This window comes from Rhea pennata, chromosome 17 (genome assembly GCF_028389875.1).
Source record: "Rhea pennata isolate bPtePen1 chromosome 17, bPtePen1.pri, whole genome shotgun sequence".
Classification (NCBI taxonomy): domain Eukaryota; kingdom Metazoa; phylum Chordata; class Aves; order Rheiformes; family Rheidae; genus Rhea; species Rhea pennata.
The window spans coordinates 10,966,741-10,992,500 of record NC_084679.1 but is presented as its reverse complement, the minus strand read 5'-3'; the positions used below and the strand labels follow the sequence as shown (position 1 = coordinate 10,992,500).

The 25,760-nt window shown below is 39.6% G+C and overlaps 2 protein-coding genes across 2 annotated transcripts; both read right to left on the bottom strand.

Annotated features, from left to right (window-relative positions):
- Window positions 1–1,012: 1,012 nt before the first annotated feature.
- Window positions 1,013–9,751, bottom strand: LOC134148262 (solute carrier family 2, facilitated glucose transporter member 11-like). The gene is made up of 12 exons (XM_062590185.1): window positions 9,728–9,751; window positions 9,243–9,341; window positions 7,926–8,086; window positions 6,191–6,315; window positions 5,794–5,923; window positions 5,049–5,197; window positions 4,317–4,504; window positions 3,398–3,508; window positions 2,670–2,771; window positions 2,416–2,491; window positions 1,545–1,672; window positions 1,013–1,219 (listed from the first exon to the last, which is right to left on the bottom strand). Exons 1-12 carry the CDS (start codon window positions 9,749–9,751, stop codon window positions 1,013–1,015), a joined length of 1,500 nt encoding a protein of 499 aa, XP_062446169.1.
- A 4,365-nt stretch (window positions 9,752–14,116) lies between these two features.
- LOC134148223 (solute carrier family 2, facilitated glucose transporter member 11-like) lies at window positions 14,117–24,695 on the bottom strand. The gene is made up of 12 exons (XM_062590113.1): window positions 24,672–24,695; window positions 23,043–23,141; window positions 21,999–22,159; window positions 20,768–20,892; window positions 19,384–19,513; window positions 19,089–19,237; window positions 18,309–18,496; window positions 17,099–17,209; window positions 16,904–17,005; window positions 15,719–15,794; window positions 14,643–14,770; window positions 14,117–14,323 (listed from the first exon to the last, which is right to left on the bottom strand). Exons 1-12 carry the CDS (start codon window positions 24,693–24,695, stop codon window positions 14,117–14,119), a joined length of 1,500 nt encoding a protein of 499 aa, XP_062446097.1.
- Between the last annotated feature and the right edge of the window lie 1,065 nt (window positions 24,696–25,760).

Here is a 25,760-nt window from a genome sequence, read left to right as displayed (position 1 = left end):
CTCCATCCATAATGATAATGATAATGATAGGAATTGCTGTTTGCAATATTGATAAGCTTCTCCTTCAGTGCCTTACCGAAAGCAAGTGACATGATCCAAAACACTGAGTCACAAATTATAGCATAGTTACTAGTTGCCACATGGGAAAATTGAGACCATATTTACAATCAACTTCACAACCTTTTTTTCTACTGCATGCAGTAATTCCTGGTAATTTGCAACTTACTTATATAAAATGGGTTTCCAACACAAACTTCCCTCTTCTCCCAAAACATCTGATGCAATTCCCAGAAGCTGAGCTACCAGCTAGGAAATCAGATCTCAGACACCACAAAGGCTCTTGGGAGTGCTTGATTTTATAGGAGCCATTTTACTTCTTTTGAATATGGCAATGATTCTGTTCAGTAGGTCATTCTCCTGCTGAGGGTTACTGGGGTGTTCACTACTGAGATTTCCATTACATTTCTAGGCTATTGCACAGTCCAACAGATGTCACTTTCAATGTTTTTTTCTTTTTCTTTCCTTTTTTTTCCTTTCCCCTGGTATTGTGACTGGAACCGTTTCTCCTGATTTCTTTTGCTAGCTTTTCTATCTGTATCTCCTTGGGTCACTCTAAACCATTTAGCTAGCTTTTATTCTATCAGCCTACTAGTCAAGAGCTGTGAGGACTAAGAACAGCCTGTACAAAAGTTCTTGAAGGGGGATTGGGCCTTATGGATTGTGCATAAAATGTTTTAAAACTTCATAAAGTACATTAGCATTAAAATATTTTTTAGAAAAAAATCTCTTTATATCTAGTAGATTTTAAAACTGAACGGTGGAATTTTCTGGGAAAATGTTTAGCTGTCAGGAAGAAATAAAAATCTAGCAAGAGGAATTTCATATCTGTATAATTTAAAAAACAATAAGAAAGAGACACAGGATAGCTTGAAGTCTGTTTTTAATTTTCTTTTTAGTTCTATTGCAACAGTGTTTCCTGTCTTTTCTAAGAGATGCAAACTTCTCTGAACATTCAGAGTTTGGTGCAGAACAGCTGTTCCTTAGGAAAATTATTTTCTGTGACTGAGATTTCTTTATTTCCGAAATTTAACTTGTTGAACTCTGCTTTTATTTCCATGATCGACTTTCCCTTGGTCTCAGGGAGGTACAGGTAGATGAAAATTGCTGATAAAACAAGGATTCCCAAAAAGATAAGGAAGCAGAAGGGTCCAAGGTTATCCTACAAACAGAAATGAGAGACACTGTAAGGAAAGTGAGAGTCTCATTTTGTTTTCCTGACTATCGCTGCAAGTCTGTATCTTAGTAATTAAAATTCCAGCGTGTGCTCATGAAGCAGATCAGGAAAGCTATCAAACCAGGAATTTCCACTGGCCACATATAGCCTGACTCGGCTTTTGGCAGAGACTTGGGGGACCCCTGAGCAGGGCTGGGAAGTTGGACAGGGCCCTAAACTTTGCATGGTGTTGCTGTTGTTTTGTTCCCTGTCCTGTTTTGTTCCTTCAAAAATGAATTAGACTGGAGGGAGTGACCAAAGAATCACTTACAACAATCAGTGGAAAAATCATCCCAAGTACAAACAGCCCCATCCAATTGATGCAGCCAACAATGAGAAAGGCAGATGGTCTGAATGACTGGCTGAAGATTTCAACCATGATGGATACTGTGGCTCCAGCTGAAAAAGAAAAGCGTAACACAAGCAAGATAAACTTGTTTCCTTAGTTCTTCAGTGCACCTTGCTCCTGCCAAAGATCCTCAAAATAGCAATGGTAGAAGATGATGGAAAGGCAGAGTGGATGGCTTGCTGGCACGTGGCCTCTGCCATGAGGCTAAAAGACCATGATTCTAGAAAGGGACTACAGCTGTTAAAATTTAAGACTTCAGGTTTCAAATGCACATACTGAAATCCTTTTCTTCGTTCCAGTGCATCTGTGCATCCATTATTGAGGCAGTAGTTTATAAAACCATACCCATACTGGCTCTGTGGTCAGTTCCACCTGAAGCATTTTGGTAGGTGTAAAGTTTTATTCACTAAGTTAAGGAAGGACAGGATTAATGTGATGTACCTAGCAGTGCCTGGAATCTTTTTTTTTTTTTTTTTTAAGCTGAGTATTTTAAAAATTCTTCTGAAATTTCTTTTTCAAACCCTCCGGAGAAGATGATACTCTATTCTGAATTATTCAGATCCTGTGATCAGCCATAAAATTGAAGGTGTCTGTATTGTTTTCCTTTTGTCTATATCCTTTCTCTCACTTGTACATGTCTGCTGATATTATTGAGTTCCCAGGATTGAGACCTTTTTCTCCTTGCTTTCTGGAACCTTTTTACAATGGGACTAGTATATTCTTCCTCTGTTCGTTGTGTAACCAACCAGTATGATATAAAACTTCCTCCTAGCATTACCACTGATGTACTTACACGGTCCACTTCCATAGAAGGTGACAAATAGGAAGATCAAGATAACGCTGAAATAGTGCATCCAGAAGAACTGGTGCTAAAGCAAAAAACCAAAGTGGTATCAAACAATTAGGTAAATGACATAGCAGTGTTCTGTATTTTCTGCTATTGACTAAAGTGTTTGTGCTTATCTTGAAGGAAAAAGTCCTGCCTGTGAGGCAAGACCAGAAAGGCTGGCTGATGCTGGATGAGTAGCCAGAAGGCTCTGTCTTTACCTGCAGTGAGAGGGTCATGGTAAGGAGTGCTAGTACAAAACACATCAATGTATATCCTCCCCATAGCAGCACCTTCCTTCCAAATCGCTCTATAAGGGTGCTCTGAAAAGCAGAAAATACAGAGACCTCACACGTCATAAATCGTAGTTCTCAAATGAAATAATTCCTTCCCTCTCCCTGTTTTTCTATCAGAAATTTTATCTGAATAACATGGTCAGAAATCAATGTTATTTGAAAGTCTCTAAACTCCTAAGGGATTTTATTAGCTTCTTCAAAGCTGTATTTACTAATCATTCCTTTTCTATTCTCAGACGATTCCCTTGCTTGCATGCATATGTACATCAAATTGTACACACACACACATACACATCTAGTTAGGAAACATCAGTTGATACACCTAATCAAGACTCATGTTCCTTTGGAGCTGTGCCCCTGATTCTCTTGATCTGCTCATGTCTTCTCACAGAGCAGTTGCTCTAGGAATTGTTTGTAACAGAGAGAGAAAATAATTTTATGGAATAAAAATTAATCTAAAATCATCCAGTCATGCAAAATAATACGAGAAAACAGTTGCCTTGCATCATGCATAAGGTTTTACAGAGTCAAGAAGAGATATCTTCGATTATGCAAAAAAAGCAGTTTTCCCTGATCACAGTTATAAAAAAGAAAAAGTACAATTATTAACTATGTTAATTTTTTTCCTTCAAACTCCATCGGAAGAGACTTACACACAGTATAGAAGATAAGCATTCACATAACCCAACTCCTAGGGACACGTATGGGATAAGGTATTCATCAAACTTGGCTGTGTGGAATACTTCAAAAGAATAGAAGTATATCTGGAAAATGCGGAGAGAAAATGCACCTGTGAAAAAAACATGTTGCAGTCCTGATGCATATCACTGTCCATCTCTCTCGGTGAAGTTGACATATTAATATGAAAGTGCAGTGTGCCCTTTCAGCAATGAAGGATAATTGCATATTGGGCTATGTTAGTAAGAGCATGGCCAAGGGCTTGAGGAAAGTGATTATTCTCCTCTATGTGACACTTGTGAAATTACAGTTGGAGGACTATGTCCAGTTTCGGGCCCTGCAGTACAGGAAACGCACCAAAAAACTGGATCAAGTTTGACTGAGAACCACCAAAATAAGGGTCAGGAGCACATAATGCTGGAGGAGAGGCTGAGAGAGAGCTGAGTTTGTTTGTCCTGGAGAAGAAAAGGCAAAGGTGGGACCCAATTGCAGATGGCTATAGAGAAGATAGAGCCAGACTCTTCTATGAGGTGCACAGTGAAAGGATGAGAGACGGCAGAGATAAGTTGCAGCAAAGGAGATTCTGACTGTGCATAAGGAAAAAAAATTCTTCCAGTGAGAATGGTAAAGGACTGGAAGAGGGGCCTAGAGAGGTCATGGAATCTCCATACCCAGAGATACTCAAAACTCAGCTGGACAAAATCCTGAGCAACTTGATCAAACTTTAAAGGTAGCAGTGCTTCGAGCGGGGGGGATTAACTAAATGACCTCCTTCCAATGTAAATTATTCTATAAGTCTCTGATTCTAGATTGGTGTAACAAACACTAACTTAAAGGATTTTATGATGCTGTTTAGTGTTGTCTCTTGTTCTGGAGATAAAGAAGGCACTCAACTGCATTGATTCCGCAGAGCTGCAAGGTGGTTATGACAGTCATCAATATGTATAGTTGCCAACGCAAAGATCGTTCTTTTATTACTTCGAGGACACGCAAGCTTTTAGTGCTTGCCATTGCAGCCTTCTCCTTCATGATGTCATCGATTTCTGCTTGATGGTCTCCTTCCCCCCAGAGCTTTTTAACAGCTGTTCAGGAGAAAGAATGGAGTGGATTATTCTAGCAGTATAGCTCTGTCATGAGTGGTTATATTAAATCCTTTAGTCTGCATACACATTGGCAGAATTATGTGGTGTTGTCTGCTTCTGTCACCTGGCTGATCCTGGGTCAATGGGCAATAGAAAGGGTTTTGTCTCTACAGCTGTCAGTATAACATCTGCCTAATGTTGATTTGACTTACTTTTAAACAAAATAAACATTTAAGTGCATTTCACTTAATAATAAAACTGCCTAAACCATTTATTTTAAGGAAATAAAGTAGTGTGAAATATTAGCCATGCTGATATGTATCTTTCTCTTCTTAAGTGATTAAATTAGCTTGAGTGAAGTTGCAGGTGAATGCAGATGTATTGCTTTAGGTACCTCAGCTGTTTTATTTAGAACTACCTCTGGTATTACTATGTGGTACTGCAGTGTGTTCTGCAGGTCTGCCCTGTTCTCTTGTCAGCCTGCAAAGGCTTCCAGTGTAACTTACCAATGAAGTGAAATAAGTGAGGAAAGTGGATACGCTACCTTTCCTGAAGGCTTCCTCATTACTTTTCTGTATCAGGAGGTAGGATGGAGAATCAGGGAAAAATGGGAGAGTAACCAGTTGAACCAATGCTGAAAGTCCACTAGATGCTAACAGCCATGGCCACAAAGCTTCGCTTCCTAAAATCTCCCTGCAAAGCATATGCAAAATAAAATTATGCTAAAATAATGGTATGAATGAATGTTCAAGAAGTTTTTATGAATGATGAGGATTTGCTCAGTTCCATTCTTGGATGCAGTGGAGCAAATGCCTGAATTGATTATTTGGGAAATTTTACAAATTTGGCTGTTTTTAGTGGTAACAACTTTTATGAAATTCTTTGGCATCTTGAAAAACATTCTAATGTCATTAGGGTCTGTTATGAATTTTAGAGAGCTGATGAGAGTGATCTCACTGCTATTTGACTACTGTACTGGAACATCTTGCTAAGAGCTTTCATGTAAATGTAGTAAATTTCTAAGGGAAGTCCCATAATAGAAAGAGTGTGAAAATAAAAGGAAATCCAATTATGAGTAATTCATTTTTCTTTCTACTACTTTTAAAATCATTTGTTCTCTTCAAAATAGCCTTTTTTTTTTTTTTTTTTTTTTTTTTTCTTATAGAATAAACTAAGGCCTGTTTTGGGGAAGATGAAAGGATTTCTTACTGATTTGGTGAGAAGATAGACTTGTGAAAAGATTTGTGCTATTTTGTAGTATAAGCTGTTAGAAAGACTGCAGAATTTACCGTAGTCCAATAACCTGTCCTGTGAGTTTTCCTAGTGTCAGAAAAACAGCAACTGTGGAGTTGGTAAATCCACGCAGCTTCTTGGGTGAAATCTCTCCTACATACTGAGGATGTATATTGAGAGAAAACCCTTAAACAGAGAAGAGGATAAATGACTGTCAGAATACTGGGGAAAGATTAACTTTCTCACTCCATCCTCTCTTACGCTGTTTCTATTCACTCTGCCTAGTATTTGGATTATAATCTCTTGCAACAGGGATGATATCTTTCAGATTTGTTAAGTGTTTAATATATTCACTGTGTACTTTAAAAATCATTCTTCAAGAACAATGATAACTGTGGAGACAATGCTGAGACAACAAGGGTGCTGGCTATCCACAGCAGGCTGAGTGCATACCTGTACCAATGCCATAGAGAAAACGTCCAACCAGAATCATCTCGAAGGATTTGGCTGTTTTACTGAAGGCCATGAAAAGTGCAGCTACCAGCATGATCAAGTTGGTGCACATTTGGCACTTTTTTCTGAAAAAAAAACATGAGAAATCAGTATGAAATGAGAATGTCCTGTACTCTTGACTAATCCTGCTGTGGCAGGAAGCATGGTACAACCATTCCAGATATTTTGAGGAACGGCTGAAAGAATTTTGACTTTGGATAGTCAAAGTAGTTCTTTAAAATTTCAGAATTCTTCAGGTTTGAATTCATTAATATATCTTAGCTTAGAATTTGAACATTTGAAACACTTTATTCACATTTCTACACAGTCCAAGTGGGGAAAGAGATCACTGGCCCATGTTATCGCCAAAATATTTAAATGGGTAGAACTCCTCGTGAAGTGTGAGGTTGTTCCCCAGAAATAATCCGACTCCCTGGCTCCCATTTTAGAATGGCTCGTATTAAAGCTACTCTTGCCAAATGGATATAATCTGAAGTGTTGGGAGATGGCAGAAAGCATTTTCCGCAGGCATGTCTTGAAAAGCACTCTGTATGATCTGTGGGCTGATTGCTTTTATGACCCTGATGTCTCAGGCTCAAATCAAATAGTCTCTTGCACCGTTGTTTTGCCCTGATGCTTGCTAGTCAAGAGCCTTCTTGCACACATTAAGAACTCACAGAGATCCTCTATTTGCAAAACCATGATTCAGCAACTAAGGTTATCATGTATTAAATAACCCACAAGAGATGAGTATGATCTTGTTTCCAGCCAGTCTCAGGAGACCCTCTGAGTGTGGGATGAGGCAGTGTCCCACAAGAAATTTCTTGGGGGCACTTACCTGGTAGGAAAGAACACAATTGCAGGCAGGCTAAGGTGGTTTGTTGAGACCCATATGAGGGGCCTCTGGATCAGTGGGTGGTGGAGCAGATCTTTAAGTGGGTCACACCAAGTAGATCTGTCTGCCAATTTCTCTGCAAATGAAATTAGTGGTGTTACACACAAGGCACTGAGAGCAGACCAGACTGGTGAGGAATCCTTTCTCCATCCAGAGGGAAAGAAAGTTTGGGACTGATGTTCATTAAAATGAATAGCCAAGAGAGTTGTCTCTTTGAGAATTGGGTTTGTGCAGGTTGTATCTTTACGGAACAGTTATATGCAAATTAATTTTTCTGTTTGTTCACATTTTTATTAGATTAGGTATGAATATTTAATACAAGCTCATCACCCCAGAATGAGTGTATTTAAGTGGAAATCTGACTCTTGTTTGGCACTTAAGGAAGTCGTCTACGCATTCTATTCCCAGTGGTTGAAGAGACTGCATACGACATGTTACAGCACAAGACTCAGCTCCTTTTTTGGGGTTTGTAGAGCTTGGAAGATCTTTATGGGAGTCATGTGGGATCTTGAACAGAATGAGAGGTAGTTACACTGTTACACTATCCTGTTAGTTCCAGAGGCACTGATCCAGTGTTGGTGCATCCATCCTTTATGGAAATGTAGTTCGCTAGGGGAGCGCTCAGGTAAACAAGATAAAAGACTGCTTGCTACTTTGAAGAAGTGGATGTGATGGCAAACAAAATCAGTTTGGTCTTCAGTCAGAATGCTTCAACCAAGAAGAAAAGGTTTATCCATTCACCTGGCTATTTCCTTGTTCTTTATATACTGTGATTATCGAGTTATTACAAGAAACACTTACTTCCTGTATTTTGTAGTCAGGTAGCCACAGCAGAGGCTGCCCAGAAGTCCTCCTATCCCGTAAACAGACACGATGAAGGACCACAGCAGCATGATTGTCTCAGGGTGGAGGGGAGCGCCGTTTCGCTCTATCCATGTTTCATTAATAAACTTCCTGATGTGCTGAAAAATAAAATGAGATTTGACTGGATAAAGGTATCAGCTTCTTTGGTATTATGTGGTTACTGTACATTCGGATTCTTTAGAGACTAGCTGCCCTTGGTCAGACAGGTTAGTTGAGATCACATTTCAAAATCTTCAAATTTATGTCAGTCAGTAAGTTCTAAAGACAGAAAATGTGCTCTTAGGATGTTTATTCCTCTTTTAGAAAGTTGTATATGCTAAAATTCAGGAACTGTAGGAAGGCTTGAGTCACACATTAGCAGAATGGCTAAGCTTTCATAATGAAATAAGAAAAAAAAAAAACACAGAGGAAGAAGTAAAATCACAAATCCAATTCAGGAAGAGTTTAGTGGGAGACTGTATCTCTCACAATGGGCTCTAGCAATGAGAAGAATCTTTTCTTTATATATAGTAGATAGTGTTGATAGTGACTTTGATGTCGGTGGCCATGTGTTGCCTGTAATAAACCAGAAATCAAGACTCCTGAACCTTGAGATTGGCTTAAAAATCATGATATTCTAAAGAAAATACATTTGCACTTTGGAGTAATTTTCTTCTAATTATGATCCCTTTTAAAGATTTGAATTTAGAATTCACCATGAGTATGAGGGTAAGAACCTCTATAACAGATGCTGAAACTTCAATAAAATGAAATGTTTTCAGAGGAGGCCATTTTAGAAAAAGACCATGTATGATTCATATGTCAAATCATGGGATATAGTAGTACTGAATACCTGTATGACATGATGTAGATACACAGTCCTGTCTTGCTTTAGAAGCTGGATTCCATATCACTTTCTAAAAGTGGCAATGGGATAGGTGATTTTGGCATTAAGTTAAGGTGCAGGTTCCCAATCCCTCCTACGCTTTTACTTTTCTTTCTTTCTTTTTTTTGGGGGGGGCAAATCTATTTGGAAAGGTTGAAAGCTCTGTTTAGGAGCTGCCTTCTGTTGAAAGCTTAGGTGCTGTGTGGTAACAATTTATTTAAAACAGAAAGTAACATCCTATTCTTCAGAGGAGAGAGAGTGCTCTACTCATCTGATGTTACTGCTGCATGAAGAAAACGCATAGGTATTTCAGTTCAGTAAGTGTGAGATTTATCTTTAGCTCAGGCTCTCCATTTTGTGCTTTCAGCCCCAGGGAGACAGCTACTTACCATAGAAGGATAGTTGATCACAGAAATATGGAATCCATATGGGAAACTACCACCAATTCCCAGCACTAAGATCATTTGAAATAGTCCTCGGAACTGAACCTTCGAAGAGAAAACACAGTGGTCCATTAGCTCCTCATAGATCTAGATTCACACAGGGCTCTGAGTCTTTTTAGCCACACTTGCCTGTCCCTTCTGGAAATCTACATTTTTCACTTTAAATCCTCTTGGACGTAAACATTTCTCCAAAAGCTCTCTGTCCAGGTGCCAAAATCGTTGGCCATAGTACCAAAACAAGACTAAATGCTAATATAAGAGTGATAGTCCACCACTAGGCCTCATTGTTCTTAGTGATGTTTAAATGCAGAGGAGAAAATGGCCTCTGTCCCAGAACAGCCTCCAATCTTTAAGGATTCTGGATCTTTGTTATTATGCTAGCTTTGTCTTTTATAAGTTAGGGCCACAAGAGAAAGTGACCAGATACTCACCAGGTCAGAGAAGAAGGTGGCCATCTCCTACAAAAGAGCTGATTCCTGTTGCTTACTGGCTAGCCCCTGCCAAAAGAACCAAATGCTCACATTATGCAATAGCAGTGTCTGTGAGCTAGTTCCATGTTACTGAAGTTAAATTTTACTTCAAAGGTTTTTGAGTTAATTACACCTATTTCAACTGTTGTACAAAGTTTAGAATTGTTGGATTAAATATTTCAACCAACAGTTATGTCTAGCCCAAGTAAACAAGATGGTCTCCTTTGGGGGGAACCTCTACACTTCATGAACTCTGTCTTGTGCTAGGGAGATAGCAATTTTAAACAGGATTCCAATAACTATAGCTTGCCTGGTTTTCAACATGAGCTGAGAAATGACAAGGTGATGTTATTTTATGGGAGTCTTAGATGGGGTTTGGACAGTGAACTATGGGACTTTGACATATAATGGGAAAGAGTTATTCTCTTTTCATGTGATGGCAACTGAAGCACATCAAAACTTAATCATTACTTAAAGGAATTGAAATGCTACATCATTTTGAAATTGAGTATAAACTTAGCTATTCTACTGCAGCACACTAGGCTTTACTCAGATGAATATTTAATACTAACTGTTTTTCCTTTACTGGGCAAGTAAGATTCAACATAGTTTTCTCTAGCATTTGTCACTAGTCTATCTATTTCTTTTCCTATCTGGGAGAAAAAAGTGATTGCTTTGAAATAATCTTGTAACCTCCATAGGTGGAGTGCTGTGTGCTCCTTCAATAGGAAAGAAATTCTTAGTCTCTGATTTGATTTACTTCATAATTAAGGGGTTTTGTAGGTATTAGGTTGCTAAATGGCTTAGATACCACTTGTCCTTTACACATTAATCAAAGAAGATGAAGACGAAGAAATCATAAAGGTCTTGATGGATGCAAATAGCCATATTTACTACAGCATACATCACATGCAAAGGCTATTCACGGGTGCTCCAGCTAGTGTCTGAAATATAGCATATTGTGCTGCCCTGCCCTTTCTGCCATGAGGTCTTCAAAATGGAGTTGAATGTTGATATGAGCTGAGAGTTCATGGTATTGCTTTTCCCAGATTATGTTCTCCAGCAAATAGTCACGTGTGACCAAATATGAAAGGCTAGGCTATGCCTTCTTTAACACAGGCCAGCTAGCCCGGAGCTGTGTGTTTTGTGTCTAGCTGACAGCAGTTCACTAATCCAGTTTTTAAGGGTTTATGTCTCAGTTAGAGTTAGCATTTGAAATACCTATCTTACCTATCAGTTGATGTCTCTGAAAGAAAATGTACACCTACTATTCCCATAGCTTCTGAATGACTGTCTTCATTGCTGTCACCTCCCAGAGTGCATGCAGGACTTTTGACTCCCTGGACTGGCCATACACCGTACACTGAAGTATCAGTGATATGCCATGATCATTTTTACTTCTTTTCAAAAGACTCTGGGATATTTTTAAGTGGCTTTTGACAACTTTCATTCCTTATGACCCAAAAATAGGAATGGAGGCCTGGATCGCTATGATTTAAATGTATGAGCAGAAATGACAATATATCTAGCCCCTGTGTCATGTGATACCAGATACTGCAGATAATCTTGCTGTGTATATGTGATGCTATCTTTTTTGCTGTTTCATCCTTTAACAGGCTGTTACCACAGCACAGCCTTGCTCTACTGAGCACAGGCAAAGGTTGACCTGTGTTCCAAATAGCTGTTCCACTTCATTGTATCCCATTAATGTTCCACAGGGCAGCTGCTCATTTCCTGGTGAGGGTCTTACCAGGAAGGCTTTCCTAGTAACATCTAATGAATAACTGAGATGAAAGAAATGAGTCACTCAAGCGATGATACATGATGCCATTCTCTTTCTATTTCCCAGACTCTAGGTATTGTTGCAATGGAATTAGGGATTTTTTTTTGCAATGGTTGGCTGGGGAAAGAGAATTCTGCTTTGCAAAAGTCGAGATTTCCTTTCTGTATGATAAGATTTCCTTTCTATATTGGCAGTTGTCTCCAAATCACCAGCAATTTTTGACCATATTGTTATATGAAGCACTTCAAAAAAATTGACCTTTTTTGACTTTACAGACTCTTCATGTTTTGTAGATTGTTTTTTACTTGTGGGTCTTAAATGTCCCTCAATCCTGAAGTCAGGAATAATGAAAAACCCCAGTAATGGAAGGGTGTACACACCAAAGAGGGAGCAATTTTTCCTAGCCAGGTGTCCCTGAGGAAGATTTTGATGTAGGGAAAGAAACATTTGTGGAAGCCGGAAGTTTTATAATGAGTTAATCTGCCATTTTTATTATGTTTAATATTTCCAATTAAAAAAAAAGCAACAGTTAAGATGAGCAATTGAATTCATACTTTGAATAGCCTCATATGAGTTGAAGTAAGTGTACCAATCAAAATAATATCAGAGATAAAAACACTTATTTTACTAGGAAAGTCTAGTGCTTAGTTTTTAATTTGTGTGTTGAGCTCCACTGTAAGCCTTAGTATCTTCTCTGCTCTTGTTAATACAAGTACCACTTTGCTATTAGAACCATATGAACCTCCCATTAACACAGGGAAATATGCAGAAAATTGGACGCTTTCTAAAGAAAGGCAATGTCCTGTGAGATAGTGTATTGCAGAAAAAGTCTCTGGTGAAATTAATCTCTGCGATACTTTATAAGCTCATGCTATCCTGTAAGGCTCACAAACAATTTTTACCTTTAACTGTATATAGCAGGAAGAGGAGAATTAGGAACTGAATTTCAGATTGCCTTGAAGATCATGTGCAGTTTGAAGGATGTGAACTCAGGCACAGATATTGATAATAGCTCAGCATGGAATATTGTGTTACATCCATTCCTACAACTGCAGTCATTGGGAATAGTATATGGTGCTAAACTGGGAAGTTAGAAAACATGCCTATGATATATTTAACATATTCTCTCACTTTACTTCCATACCTTCATGCACACTAGACATTTGCAAAATTTGGCAGAAGTCCTATGATAGACTGTTGGTTATACTATAAATTGTTGGAAGTGCTAAAATTAATGCCTTAGAAGTCCCTTACGTTCGAGTGTTATTCCCACTTTCACTGTAAATCTCTAGCTGTATGGATTTGACAATGTATTCAGGGTATAAAATACTTGCAGTCATCTCTATGCTGCACTGAACACTGACTGAACAGTCTGTACTGATTGTACCTCCCTGAAATATGAGGATATGGGATCACTTCATAGTCATGACAGAGCAATACACCCCAAAGAGAGGGCCTGCGTGTACCAAGCACCAGAGGACGTGACTTAGCTTTTGCTGGTAGTCTGCTACATGAAGATACTGTGCAGACTGAAAAGCAACTGGCATCCTGTTACAGTCAGGAGTTCCAGTCTGGGGCAGTTCTGGGTTAACCTGAGTCTGGATAGCCCAAATCACACAAAGCGATAGCGGAAAGAAGCCGCTAAATCGCTAATGGCATTCAAAGCCCATAAGATAGTTGTGGAAACCCTGAAACTGAGAGGAAGACACAGGCTGAGGTTGGTGATGGGCAAGATAACAAAGAGATTTGAAAATAGCTGTAAGTCTCTGTATTTCTTGGCACCTGGATTTCACCCATGAGTCCTCTAGCTGTATTGCCACTGAAACAAGCCTTTCAGAAGAGTTGTGTAGGAAGTTTTTACCCATACTTTTTCACTAACAAGTCTGGGCTTAGAACCAAAATGCTGAACTGTTTTATCAAAAATTTAATTTAAAGAATAAAATCGTACTAAGGAGGGCTGCTAACATGAAAAACTTCAATCCCAAAGGATTGAAGTCTGACAAACTAGAAACGACAGAAAGAAAGCAAGACTTTATATGGGGAAACCTGGCAAGCTTTGACCATTGAGTTGAGTCTAAAGAAGCAAAGAATTTCTCTCCTATTCCACTGAATTTTTTCTGCAGTCTGTCATGAATTGACTCCTAGTCATAGACAGCAAGCCAAGAACCCCAGTATTCCCATCTCTGTGTTCTAAAAACACACAGAAATCACAGAAAGAAAGGGGATCACAAGTATTCCCTTCTTCTGTGGCCATCAGAGTTTATAAATTCTAAACATAGTTTCAATGTGTATGAATTGCCCTGTTATAAAAGAAATTCACACTTAACAAGTTAAGCCAAAATGCTTCCGATTCAAAAATCTATCCTTCTAATATCAGACATCATCCTTCTTCCCTGTTGTCCTGAGCGGAGTGCTTGAGAAACATATGCTGTTTTGGCAAAATGAAAAGCATTTAAGCGACAGATATGAAAACTGACAGTCCATTTGGGCTGACTTGTTAGTCAGAAAATGATGGATGTCTTTTTTTTTCTTCCTTTTAAGAAAGCCAGACTCCCCCTAATGGCCAGTCAAAGCCTGGTGCAGAAGGTATAATCCTCAGTGGCATGATTTGGAGTTGCTGGAACATGCTTCTTCTTAAAGTTTAATCTATCGAATTCTTCTGTAATTTCCATGATTGACTTTCCTTTTGTTTCTGGAAGGAACAGGTAGATTATTATCCCTGAAGTGAAAAGTACCACCATAAAGATGAGGAAGCAGAACTGCTTGAGTCTCTCCTGCAGGGAAGAACAAAATAAGAGAGTGAGATGAGCGTGTGTTTTGATTTGTCACTTTTTTTAGGGAAGTTTTGTATTTTGCATCTGTAAGTATTTTGAACTTGATAAGAGCTTTTTGCATTTTGAACTTGGACAAATATTTGAGTCTGAATCAGTTTGTTGTGCAAATCTCGCCCTTCAGTTGTGCAAGAGGACTCAGGAGAGCAGGTGCCAAGAGCACTCTAGGCTAACATGGCATTGCCGTCTCAGGCTGTTCCTGCTCCTGTCACCAGCTCTGGAGCTTAGGGCAGCAAGGATTGTCCCAGGTAAAGTCACTCACCACAATGAATGGGAAGGCTGTGCCAATCACAAAGACTCCCACCCAGTTGAGAGCTGCACTGATCACAAAAGCAGGTGGTCTGCAGGACAGCTTGAAAATTTCAACCCTAATGGAAACTGTGGCACCAGCTGAAAGGAAATAGGAATAAGAAATATTACTTCTTGATGTTTGATTTGAACATTTGAATTGAGTTTTACATTTATACAGTCAACAGATAGACACTACTATATTACTGACATTCAAAAGACTTGAATATGTTGCTTTTTTAAAAAAGAGGATATATCCGTGGCATCTTCTAAACTGCTAGACAGCAGTTTCTTAAAATGGTAATTTATTCAAATAAATTTATTGGGGCAGTTCAAGTATTAAGTAGTTAACACTTGTGAAAGTCTGACATCTTGTCATGAAAATTGCTGCATAAAGGTGGAATAACAAATCTGATTAATAGTAAGATTTTCCTGTGTGATACTGTTAGATCATCAGTGAAAGATCTTCCTGAATTCACTTCCTGGGCATTTCAGTTGTGTTTCAAAGTCCCAGGACTTCTAAAACAGCTTTGTGTTAGGAAAGCAATCTGACCTTGCCATATGGGAAAGGAAACAGTTTAAAACAAATAGGTTTTTTTAGGCTAAAGAGAAGCAGGTAGTCTATATTAGAAGAAGAACCACTTCAAACGAGGCCCTCTGCACTACTGCCCATGTGGGATAAGATGTAAAGTTATACAATACTGAATTTAAAACAATTCTCACTTTTCTTTCCCTCTTTCTTTTTTCATAGTATTTCTAAAAAATATTTTACCTATTTACTTTTGTTCTATTTTTTCTGTACTTTTTTCAGTGAGTACTTTTTGCTATCTTCCTTCTTCAGTCTTTCACTCTCTTGTTAGCAGAACCCAAACCTTATGACATTGAAGTTTCTGGCTGATGACTGGACCCATGATGTTTAAATGGCTACAAGATTAGATTAAATGAATTTGTTTATGCTAAATGTTTATGCAATATTTTGCAGTATTTTCCCACCATATTAATAAACTCACTTGACTTGATTCCTTTAGTTCTTCTGAATGAAATACTCACCTGGCCCAACTCCAAAGACAACTACAAACAAGATAATGAAACAAAGGCTGCAGTATGGCATCCAGAAATACCAATCCTGGGAAAAAAATACAAATTTCTGGAGATGATATCTGTTAGTGACTGTAGATAGAAATATTTCTTGGTTTTGAGCATTATCACCTCAAGAAAAAATCTAGTGTGTAGGAACTAGCAGGAAAATGTGAGTACTTTTTCCTGTGGATGAGCAGTGAAGTTTTTGCTAGGTGAGCAGAGAAGCAGATCTGCTAGTGCAGAGCAACTGTCAAGCTTGGAAGCCTTCAGTTAACAGGTGCCTGAATAGTACTTTTCCACCATCCATCCTCCTCTTTTGTGCCAGTGCTTCCCCCAACCCTTAGAAATATGAGAAAGGCCAAATCATATCTTTCTTTGCTTTTGTTAGGCAATGTCTTAGATAACTCCTCTTGAGAAGGAACTTCCCTCAACCTTAATCAAAAACATGTAAGACTTGATTCCTTAGGAAAGGATTTCTCTTTCATACCCTTTGTTTGAGATCTTTTGTAAATGAAACAACAATGAAAGTCTGCTGCCACCTTGCTTACAGGATAATTTTGCAGTAGTGTCTATAGAGCAGCTCTTGGATGAATGTTAGTAACCAAAAGAACTTGCTTCGGAAGAAGCTACAGAAGTATGGCACAGCAAAGAACTGGCAGACTATCTCCAGTCTGTGAACAGGTATGTGCATTCTCAGTGCACATTCAATTTAAAATTGAATTTCAAATTAACCAATGCAAGGAGTCTGCTGTCTTTATTGTGTTACTTGTCATGCTAAGAACTGCATAAATGAAAAAGTTTTCTTTTGACTGTCTTTTGACCTGTGCTGACCAGCATTCTGTTCTTACTGCCTGATAAAATCAGGAATCAGTGCTCAACTCCCAGTGCTTTATGTACTCTTTGCTGAGCTCACTGGATCATGTCAGAAGGGAGGCAGAAGTGCAGAGAGTACTTGGTGAGAGAGATTTAGGCCTATGTACAGACAAATTTGCTCTTCATAGTATTTCTCTCTATTTGTCCAGATGGTAAGCTGTTAACACTAAAGTTATTCTGGAACTTCTAAGCCTCACTTTCTTTCCTTAGTAGCATGGTCCTATCTGTGAGCAGAGACTAGAAATAGAATAAAGAGATCTGCCATAAGAAGAGCTTCCTTACCTGTAGGGAGAGAGTCACTGTGATACCAGCTAGAAGTAAACTCATGATCCAGTAACCTCCTGATATGAGCGTTTTCCTGCCCATTCGCTCAATGATGGAGCTCTGAGGGACATAAATCACAGTGACACCAATCAGATTCACAGACTGGAACCAGAAGAGCAAAATCTGACCCACTTCCATTGAAATGTGACTTACACAGACTACAGTAGCTAAAAGTTCAGAGAGTCCAACAGAGAGGGACATGTAATAGATCATTCTTTCATCAAACCCAGCTGCCTGGAGGACTTCAAAAGTATAAAAATAGATCTGAGGGAAGAAAAAAACAGTAAGAGAAGACAGTAAATGATCCCTTACCTATACCTGTGTGATACTGCCCTTGATTAGGAGCTACTAATCAAGGAGCATGCTGCTTAGCTTCAGAGTGAGCTAGACTTCTGCACTCTTTTTGTAGTATTAACTTTATTGGCAGCCTCCCAAAATTGTAAAATATTATTATTTAATTAGTTTGATAAAAGATGAAATGCTGTGATAAGAGGACCTCCAGCTGCTGTAATGTCATTAGGTCTGCAGAGACTTGATTTAGGTGCTTTCAGAAATGGTAAAGTATATTATCACTTCTGGAGCACATCCAAAAAAATCACTGTAAGATATACTCTTCTTTCCCAAGACAGAAGAGCATGGCTTATGGAGTCATGTGAGGGTAAAACAAGCATCCTTTCTTTTTCAAGTATACTTGCTACTCTCTGGAGATGTGCTGAGATGATAAAGATTCCAGTTCAAACTGTGTTACACTCAGCTCTGTATTTTATTTACAGATGTCGCTTCACCATGATGTTAGAGAGGGAAGAATCATACACACAGTCATAAAGCTGTGGCTGCAAAAAAATGCTAGAGAAGTGCTGATGTGAGGAAGATGCAGAGAATTGCAGAAGCTGCCAGAACAGTAAGCATGCTCCTTGATTGGCTTTAAAGGTAGAGTGAGCATCTGGCCATCCCAGCCGAAGTGTGTGCCTTGGGATGCTAAAAGACATGGGCCAAATGGCAGTAGTTGCAGGGAGCTGTAACAAACTGTACTGTAGATTTTCCCAGTGTAGGCAGGGCTCATCTGTAGGAGCAGGTTCTGCTCCTTTTGCATTAATGCAGCTACCAAAATTGGCTGTTACATAAGCCTAACTACTGAGGAAGGTAGCACCAGCAAGGACCAAGAGCAGGGCAAAAGGTATGTCACTTGGAGAGCCCAGCCAAGGCCTGCAGACTGCTGCTGCTGCGCTGAAGGAGAATTGGCTGACAGAAAATGGTAGCTGGAAGAGCCCTGAAGAAAATGAGGGGGCTCCTGGGAGCCATGACATCTCATTTAAGATTGTCAAGAAGTGTTTTGAGGCTTTAAGGGGGAAGTACACTCAACTGCATTGATGCCACATAGCTGAACTGTGGCGGTCACGGTAGCTAACATGCACAGCTGCCAACGGAAAGATGGTTCTTTTATTAGCTCCAGGACACTCAAGATCTTGGTGTTTTTCATTGTTGCCTTCTCTTTCATGATGTCATCAATCTCTGCTTGGTGATGGCCTTCACCCCAAAGCTGCCTTATGGCTGTGGAGAAGGAGAGCGAGACTTGCCATGTTAATTCATCTCTATTGTTTGTTGACTAAGGAGTTTATTGAGTAGCTGATGCATGAATCTGTCAGCACAGACATCCATGGGCTGTGTCTGTGCTGTAAGGCAGCGGTGTCCTGTGGTGTGTTCCAGAGCCCTAGCCCCCTCTTGCACAGCCTATTCAGACAGAGGGGCCTAGTGATATGCATGATGACTCCATCCCTGCCCATGGGCCCACTTTCCTCCCTTCCTCCTCCTATCAGGCTGTGAGCAGGGTGCACAGCCAACAACCAGAGCTCAGTGGTTCCCCACAGAGACCTACCTGTCTGCATTTGCCATTACTCCATCAAACTGACTGTTCTTGTTGTGTCAGCTGAAAACAGATGGTTTTGTAGTACAGTACTGTAGCAAGAAATAGTTTTATGTTCTACCTGGAGACTATAGCAAAATAGTAGGTGTTCACAGAATTATCTTAGAAGTGAGCAGGGAGAAAACTTTATCCCATCTACTTGTTTTCACGTAGGGAGAGTAAATGTCACATAACAATCAAACACCAAGTGAGGAACAGGAACCTGGAGCGCTCTGTTACCTTTTTTGCAGCCTTCCTGGTCTCCTTTTTGCATGAGGAGGTATGGTGGGGACTCAGGAAAGAAGGGCAGAGTGACCAGCTGGACCAATGCTGGAACTCCACAGGAGGCCATCAGGATGGGCCACAGGGACTGACTGCCCAACAGTTCCCTGGAGTAGAGAAAAAATGTGTGTAGAATAAAAGTTCTTTGGGTTGGTTTTTGAGGACAGAAATGAGTAGATAGAGAAGCAGAAGATGAAGCAAAAGGTAGAGGGAATTCAGAAATGAATTGGGTGGGAAATCAATTGTATTATACCTTTGTCCTACAATTTGCCCTACGGCTTTTCCCAGTGACCAAAAGAAAGAGGCAGTAGAGTTTGCAAATCCACGTAGCTTCTTAGGGGAAATTTCCCCAACATATTGATGATGCAGAGGAACACACAGACCTTGAGGTGAGGAGTGAATTATGGGAGAGAAGAAAGAAGATATTTATAACCATTTGAAATAAAATTGCATATAACTAGTTAAGCAGTACAGAATATAGCTGCCTCATGCACTGAATGGTTTCTCATATGTAAACCCAGGTACGAAGTTCTTCAGTATCAGATTTTCTACAAAACTGTTTGGTTCCTGTCCTCTTTCCACAGTGTGGTTTCCTGTTCTTAAGAAATGTAGAGTTTTCCCTGTGGGGTACAGCCTCATCATTGCATCTCTTGTGAGCCTGAACATATTTTAAAGGAAAGAGAGTAGCAGAGAAGGAGTATATCTATTTTGTTTGTAGTTACAAACATGACATAATGTTACAGAAAAGCTGGTATGAAACATCCATAGTAGATTGTATGTCTACCTCCAGGGAGTTAAAGTTGGATTCTACATGATTTGAGGGGGGCACAATATTTCTTTTCCACTTTCCAGCAACAATTTTGATCATTTCAGGCAGAGTCAGTATTTACATCTATTAGTGAAATACTTTGTAACCCAGACTCTCTGAAAACTAGTTCAGGAACAAGAACTTTTCTTTCATATTGTGGTCACAGCCCCTTTTATCTGATTTGAAAGCAACATGTTCTTCATATGGCTTTATGTGAAGGCCAAGTGATGGAGATAACCAGTCATCTCATTAACAAAAATTAGATCTTTGCATGAGGAAGGACACAGGTTCTAAGACATCACAGGGCCCCTGTGGGTGAGTAGTTCTCAAAAGAATGTTGTTCTTCAATATAACTGTATGTCAGAGAAACAATGTACAAAATCTGATTATTTGAAAAGCAGACATAATTTCTAATGAAATAAATTAAAGTAGTGAGCCTTGTGACTCCCCATCCAAAACTGAGTGGAAACGCAACCTTTCTTGTTCTTGTAAGAAATAAATACAAGACACAGTGATACTTGCACAGCGTGTTTTCTCTGCCATCTGTACTACCTGCCAGGAGTGATTTTGCTTGATTATGCCTAGCTATTTGTGTTATCCCCAATGATTGGTACTTGAAGCAGGTTGAATACCCCTGTAGAACATTTGTGAGGTACCTACAGAGTTAGAATAGAATTTATTGCTGTGTTTTTAAAAAGATCATCTGAGAAAGGATCACCAATTTTAAGATTTTATTTTCTTAGTAAAGGGTTATTTTACTTTGAATAGAGACACAGCACTATGGGAAAGTAAAGCAAATTCCTACTGGCTTCTGGGAGAAATCACTCACCTGCGCTTATGCCACTCATGAAGCGTCCAATTAGAATCATCTCAAAGGATCGGGCTATTTTACTGCAGCCCATGATAAATGCTGCTGCTATCATCAGCAGGTTATTGCACAGGAGACATTTCCTTCTGTAAGTGTAAGAAAGTAAGAGGAATTTTTGTAAATCAGGAAAGAAATAGTACTTAAACTCCTGGCTTGTTGGATGCTGGTGGAATTATCTTACTAGTTTTGTCAAATTATACATAAGTGATCCAGGGCAAAATAAGCTCTGCTATACCCTTCTTATACTATTGGCTCTTTGTCTACTTCATAACACAGAATAATACTGTTTTCAGCTAGCTCAGCTGGACTGACTGGAATAGGAAGAATCCACTAGAGCCAAAGATACTATTATGTGGTCAGCAGAGAAAGGCCCTTGCAAATGTTGAGGCTACTTGTAGGTTCTGTGGCAAGTATGTGCCAGTCCCTTGATTTCTAGGACAGGACCTGCCAGACCATGCCACCTCCCTTCCAGTTCATATGCCAATTTCTTTCCCATGTAAACCAGGGAGAGTGGGATAAGAAAGGGAAATAGTGTGTACAGAGACTTAGGGTGTGGCTTGGCACACGGCTAGACCTGGGAGTTTGGGAACACTTCTGGGCTCTGTAGAAGAGAAAAGGCTTCAGGCTTTTCTGCACTTGAAAATCTGTGCATGTAGCACATTGATTTAGTGCTTAGAAACTTCTCAGTGCTGCTAAATTGTGAGTAGCACCTCCGAAGAACCCATTCTGTCTCCAGCCAGAAGGCTGCCTTTCCTCCTCTCTGATAGTAGCCCAGCCTCAGTAACCGCATCCAGTGTGACAGGCTGGCAGCACAACTGATTAGCCAGTGCCACAGGACAAGAGGAAGAAGCATCAAAATCTGTTAACACTGCTGTTGAGCTGGCTATATTACAGCCATGACCAAGCTGTGGACATAGGTACTGTTATTTGCTTTCTACACTATATAGGTGTAAGCTCTCATAGAAGAGAAGGGAGATGGTCTGAAGGAAGTAGTACTATATTTCTTTATTATAAAGGTGGCTATTTTCTCATTTCTTAGTATGTCATACCTGGCTGAAGACTGCTCAGTACTTTCACAGAGCTATATGGTTTATATTTTGGAATCCTAAAAGTCTGCCTCACATTCAAAAATCTCAACAGTCATTTCCTTAAGTCAAGATTTGATTGACACGTTGTCTTTAAACATACATACTTGCCATATTTGACAGTCAAGTATCTACTTCCTGAAGAACCCAGGAGACCTCCTATACCATTGATGGACACAATAAAAGACCACAGAAACAAAAGGTTATCCCGATGGATGGGGTAGCCATATCGCTCCAACCAAGTTTCATTAATGAAAGCCTTAACATGCTGAGAAAGAGGAAAGAATCTTCATTAAGAATAACTGTGACTCCAGCGCATGCATTTTATTATATTTAGAACATAGTTTCATTACTTCAGCCAAAGTTACTACTTTAGAAAGAAACTAGAAGTGAGCATTTGTTCATAAACATAGTGTAATAGAATGTAGCATTTTCATTTTGCCATTAAAAGCAGTTCATTCTTTGTTTTATTGTTCTTTAAATATGAGAAATTGAACTATGGACTTATGGAAGTAGTGAAGAACAGCACGAACTTCCCTATGGAGTTCCACAAATGTGTTTTGTTTATTCTCTCTGAAATTTTTCTCTCGGAAACATGCCAGTAATGCCAGATTACACAGTGGCTGTTCAGTGTCAGTCCCTGGATACTTCCTTGCTCAGAACTTAATGCTCTGGAGACTGAAAATATCACTCTTTCCATAATGGGATTTCTACTTAATAACAGTGTCTTCTCACAAAACCCCAGCTTCTTCAGTCGAAATATATTAGGATTTTTATCTGTGATTGGGGGGAAATATACATTTTCCTAGAGCTTGTTTCGCCTGGCTTGTTCTATTTGTTTACCTTATGTGGAGATAGGTAGACTACAAGACTATTAAATGATACCACTGAAGTAGACACATGCAATGTCATCTTATTTCAGGGGAGATAGATTCTACCTCAGTCATTATCTTTCTGAGGAACAGTTCTATAAACATTAAGTTGCAGGTCTTTCTCTTCTCTTCTATTTTCCACACTGTCATAAGGGAAAGAATCATAAGAGGAGAGTAACGTGATTAAACCTTTGCCAACTGCCAGAGAGGAGCATCCTCAAGCAAGGATGTAGGCTCAGTGCCACTCATAACCAATGTGCCATGTGAGTCTTTGCCTACCTGAGACATGTAGGTGACTGTAGAAATTTGAAAGCCTATTTGGAATGTTCCACCAATCCCCAGGACAGGGATCATTTGAAAGAGTCCCTGGTACTGTACCTGCAGAGGTAGAACAAAATCTCTTGAAGCTTGTAGCCACATCAGGCTTTCCTTAAATGTGTCTTGCACTCTCCAGACACATCTCATTTGTTCAAGTAATTTTCGGATAGGTGTGTTCCCTCCGCTTGCCACAGTGTGAGGAGTACATCCTCCTGTAATTTCCCTACCTGCAGCTCAAGGAAATGCAAGCTTCTATTTGGAAACGGTTACATTTCCCTCCCTTTTTTGGCCATCAGTCGGCAGAGTAGTAAAGTGAAGATCATTCTGCACTCCGGGACCAATACATGTGAGAGTGTTTTGGAGAGGGAGATCTTACTTTCCTTTCTGTGATCTGCGTAGTGGCCATGCTATCTGCAACTCAGACCTATGGCAACAATAGTGACCAGGCCATCTGTATCTGGAAGACTTTTCCTGTCTTAACTGAAAGAGCAGTGCTGTGCTGGCTACCCATCATTGCCTTGAGTAGTAGCAGTGATCTGTCAACTCAAGTTTTGTGGCAAAGCCTCTGGAAATTGCTCATAACAACTGAAAATTCAAAAAGAAATCTGAAACCTGAAGCATATTTTCCCCCTCGGCTTGCTGTCATGTGGTAGCCCTTAGAAGTCTGTGTTTTTTACCTAGATGGAAAGGAGAGAACAGTAAACAGAACAGTTCTGGGACGGAAGCTCCATTCTTCACCAGTTTTGCTCCATTTCTGCTGTAGCAGAAAGGTGTCTTTTCTGACAGATCTGCCTTTTATTGCCATGGGCAGTTCTGAACTTTTGCCTCTCCTGTCTGTCTCAAGCAACATGACATCTTAATCTCTTGGGAACTTTGAGAGTAGGCATCACACACTGTGATTTTTTTCTGATTGATTACAGATCCAGAAAAGCTAAAACTGTTCTTAAGCCTTACTACACTACAGCAGCCTTTTCAACAAGACACACTGAATATAATGTGAATGAATGAAAGAATTAGCAGCTTTTCAAAGGTGCCTTGCCATATTCCTCTTCCCTAGATTAGAGATTAAGTATGCTCAGGAAAAGCAGGGAGATGCATCTTCTCAAAGAGATGCTGTTGTAACAGGAGGTGTCTTGCTCACGTGTAAGGCAGCACCTCTGCATTGAGCTCAGAGTCTCAGCTGACCTCAGCCATAGCAAGGACCTAGGTGCTGCAGGCACCACAAACATCCCTCTCAAGATGCCACGGCTCCTAGTGGCCAGCCCTGTTCCTTGCCTTCTCTGCCTACCATCTCTGGCACTAAATAATTAGTGAAATATTTAACAAAACTATTTTTACAGCAGATAAGCCAAGCAAATCTATGTTTTTCTGTAAAGGAAAACATTTCAGAAATGTTAAAGTATTGGTAAAAATATGACAAAAATGAATGAGAGGCATGTGTAATACCTCAAAACAGTGTGCAGGATCACTCTGAGAGGCTTTTAGTGAATAGGAAGCTTGTTATTTTTACTAAGATACTGATTTTGTTTTCTTTGAAGCACTGCTGGTGTGTAGAAATACCACCGCTGTAATAACCTGCCAGGTACTTACCAGGTCTGAGAGGAAGCTGGCCATCTCTGGCTAAGGGGCTGATTTTCCAGCGCGTGATGTGTCGTTGTCATCACAGGTTTCTGTGTCTCTGTCTCCTACCTGCTGGTGTGGCAATGGGCAGCTAGCTCCAGGGATCAGAGTTAAATTTTTACTATTTTGTCTTCACTGACTTATGTTTACTGCAACTGGACAAAGTTAACACTGCTGGATTAAATATTTAGGGAATTATTGCATCTAGTCCAGTCTGCAAGCAGAGAGGTTTCAAAGCAGAGGAAGATTGCATCTATGGAGTAGTCAGGATTTGGAAAGGGAAAGGAGAGAGAATAGTTAAGGCAAAAAATCAGTTTTCCAGCTACAGTAAAATACTTCTCTGATATCAACTGAGCAGTATCTCTGCTGTAATCTCCACAGAGCAAAAAGCACCTGGCATCAGGTTTAGACATTGGTGTTTATTATGAAGTAAAAATGTATTGTGTTTTAGATTGACTGGTACAGTAAATACCATTTATCTGAAAAACAGGCCCACAGTTCTGTTGGGCTTGAAGTACAAGTAGAAAATTTCCAATTTAATTCAGCTGTTCCGCGTTTATGTGTCAGGTAGGTACTAGAGAGGAGTATTTCATGTCTGGGCATCAGTGGGATGTTTGTAGGCCAAGAGATTTTTCCCCACCTCCAAGGCTTGGAGTGGGGGTGTACTGGAATCCTCAGTACATGGCCAGGCTCACCCTTGGGACTTGTACTTTCAGTCAATGAAACATATAATGCAATTATTTACAGAGGGGTTTATTGCAAATACTTTGAGTCTAAAGAAATGAGGAGAAATACTTTGTTAATAACAAAACCTTGGCTACTTGCATAATGCCAACTATTGCCTATATAACAGCATAGCTAATGCTGGTTTTTCTGGCTTGCAATGGCTTTTGGAGTGATTCAGCATTTTTCTGTTTTCTCTTAAACACAAACAATTGTAACATTTTGGCTATACAAAAGTTCAGGTTGTGTAGCTATTAGCTCATTCTTCTATCGGTTTAAAATTTTAATGTTTCTTTCGTATTATATAATGATTTTTTTAAATGTATGAGTTTAGGG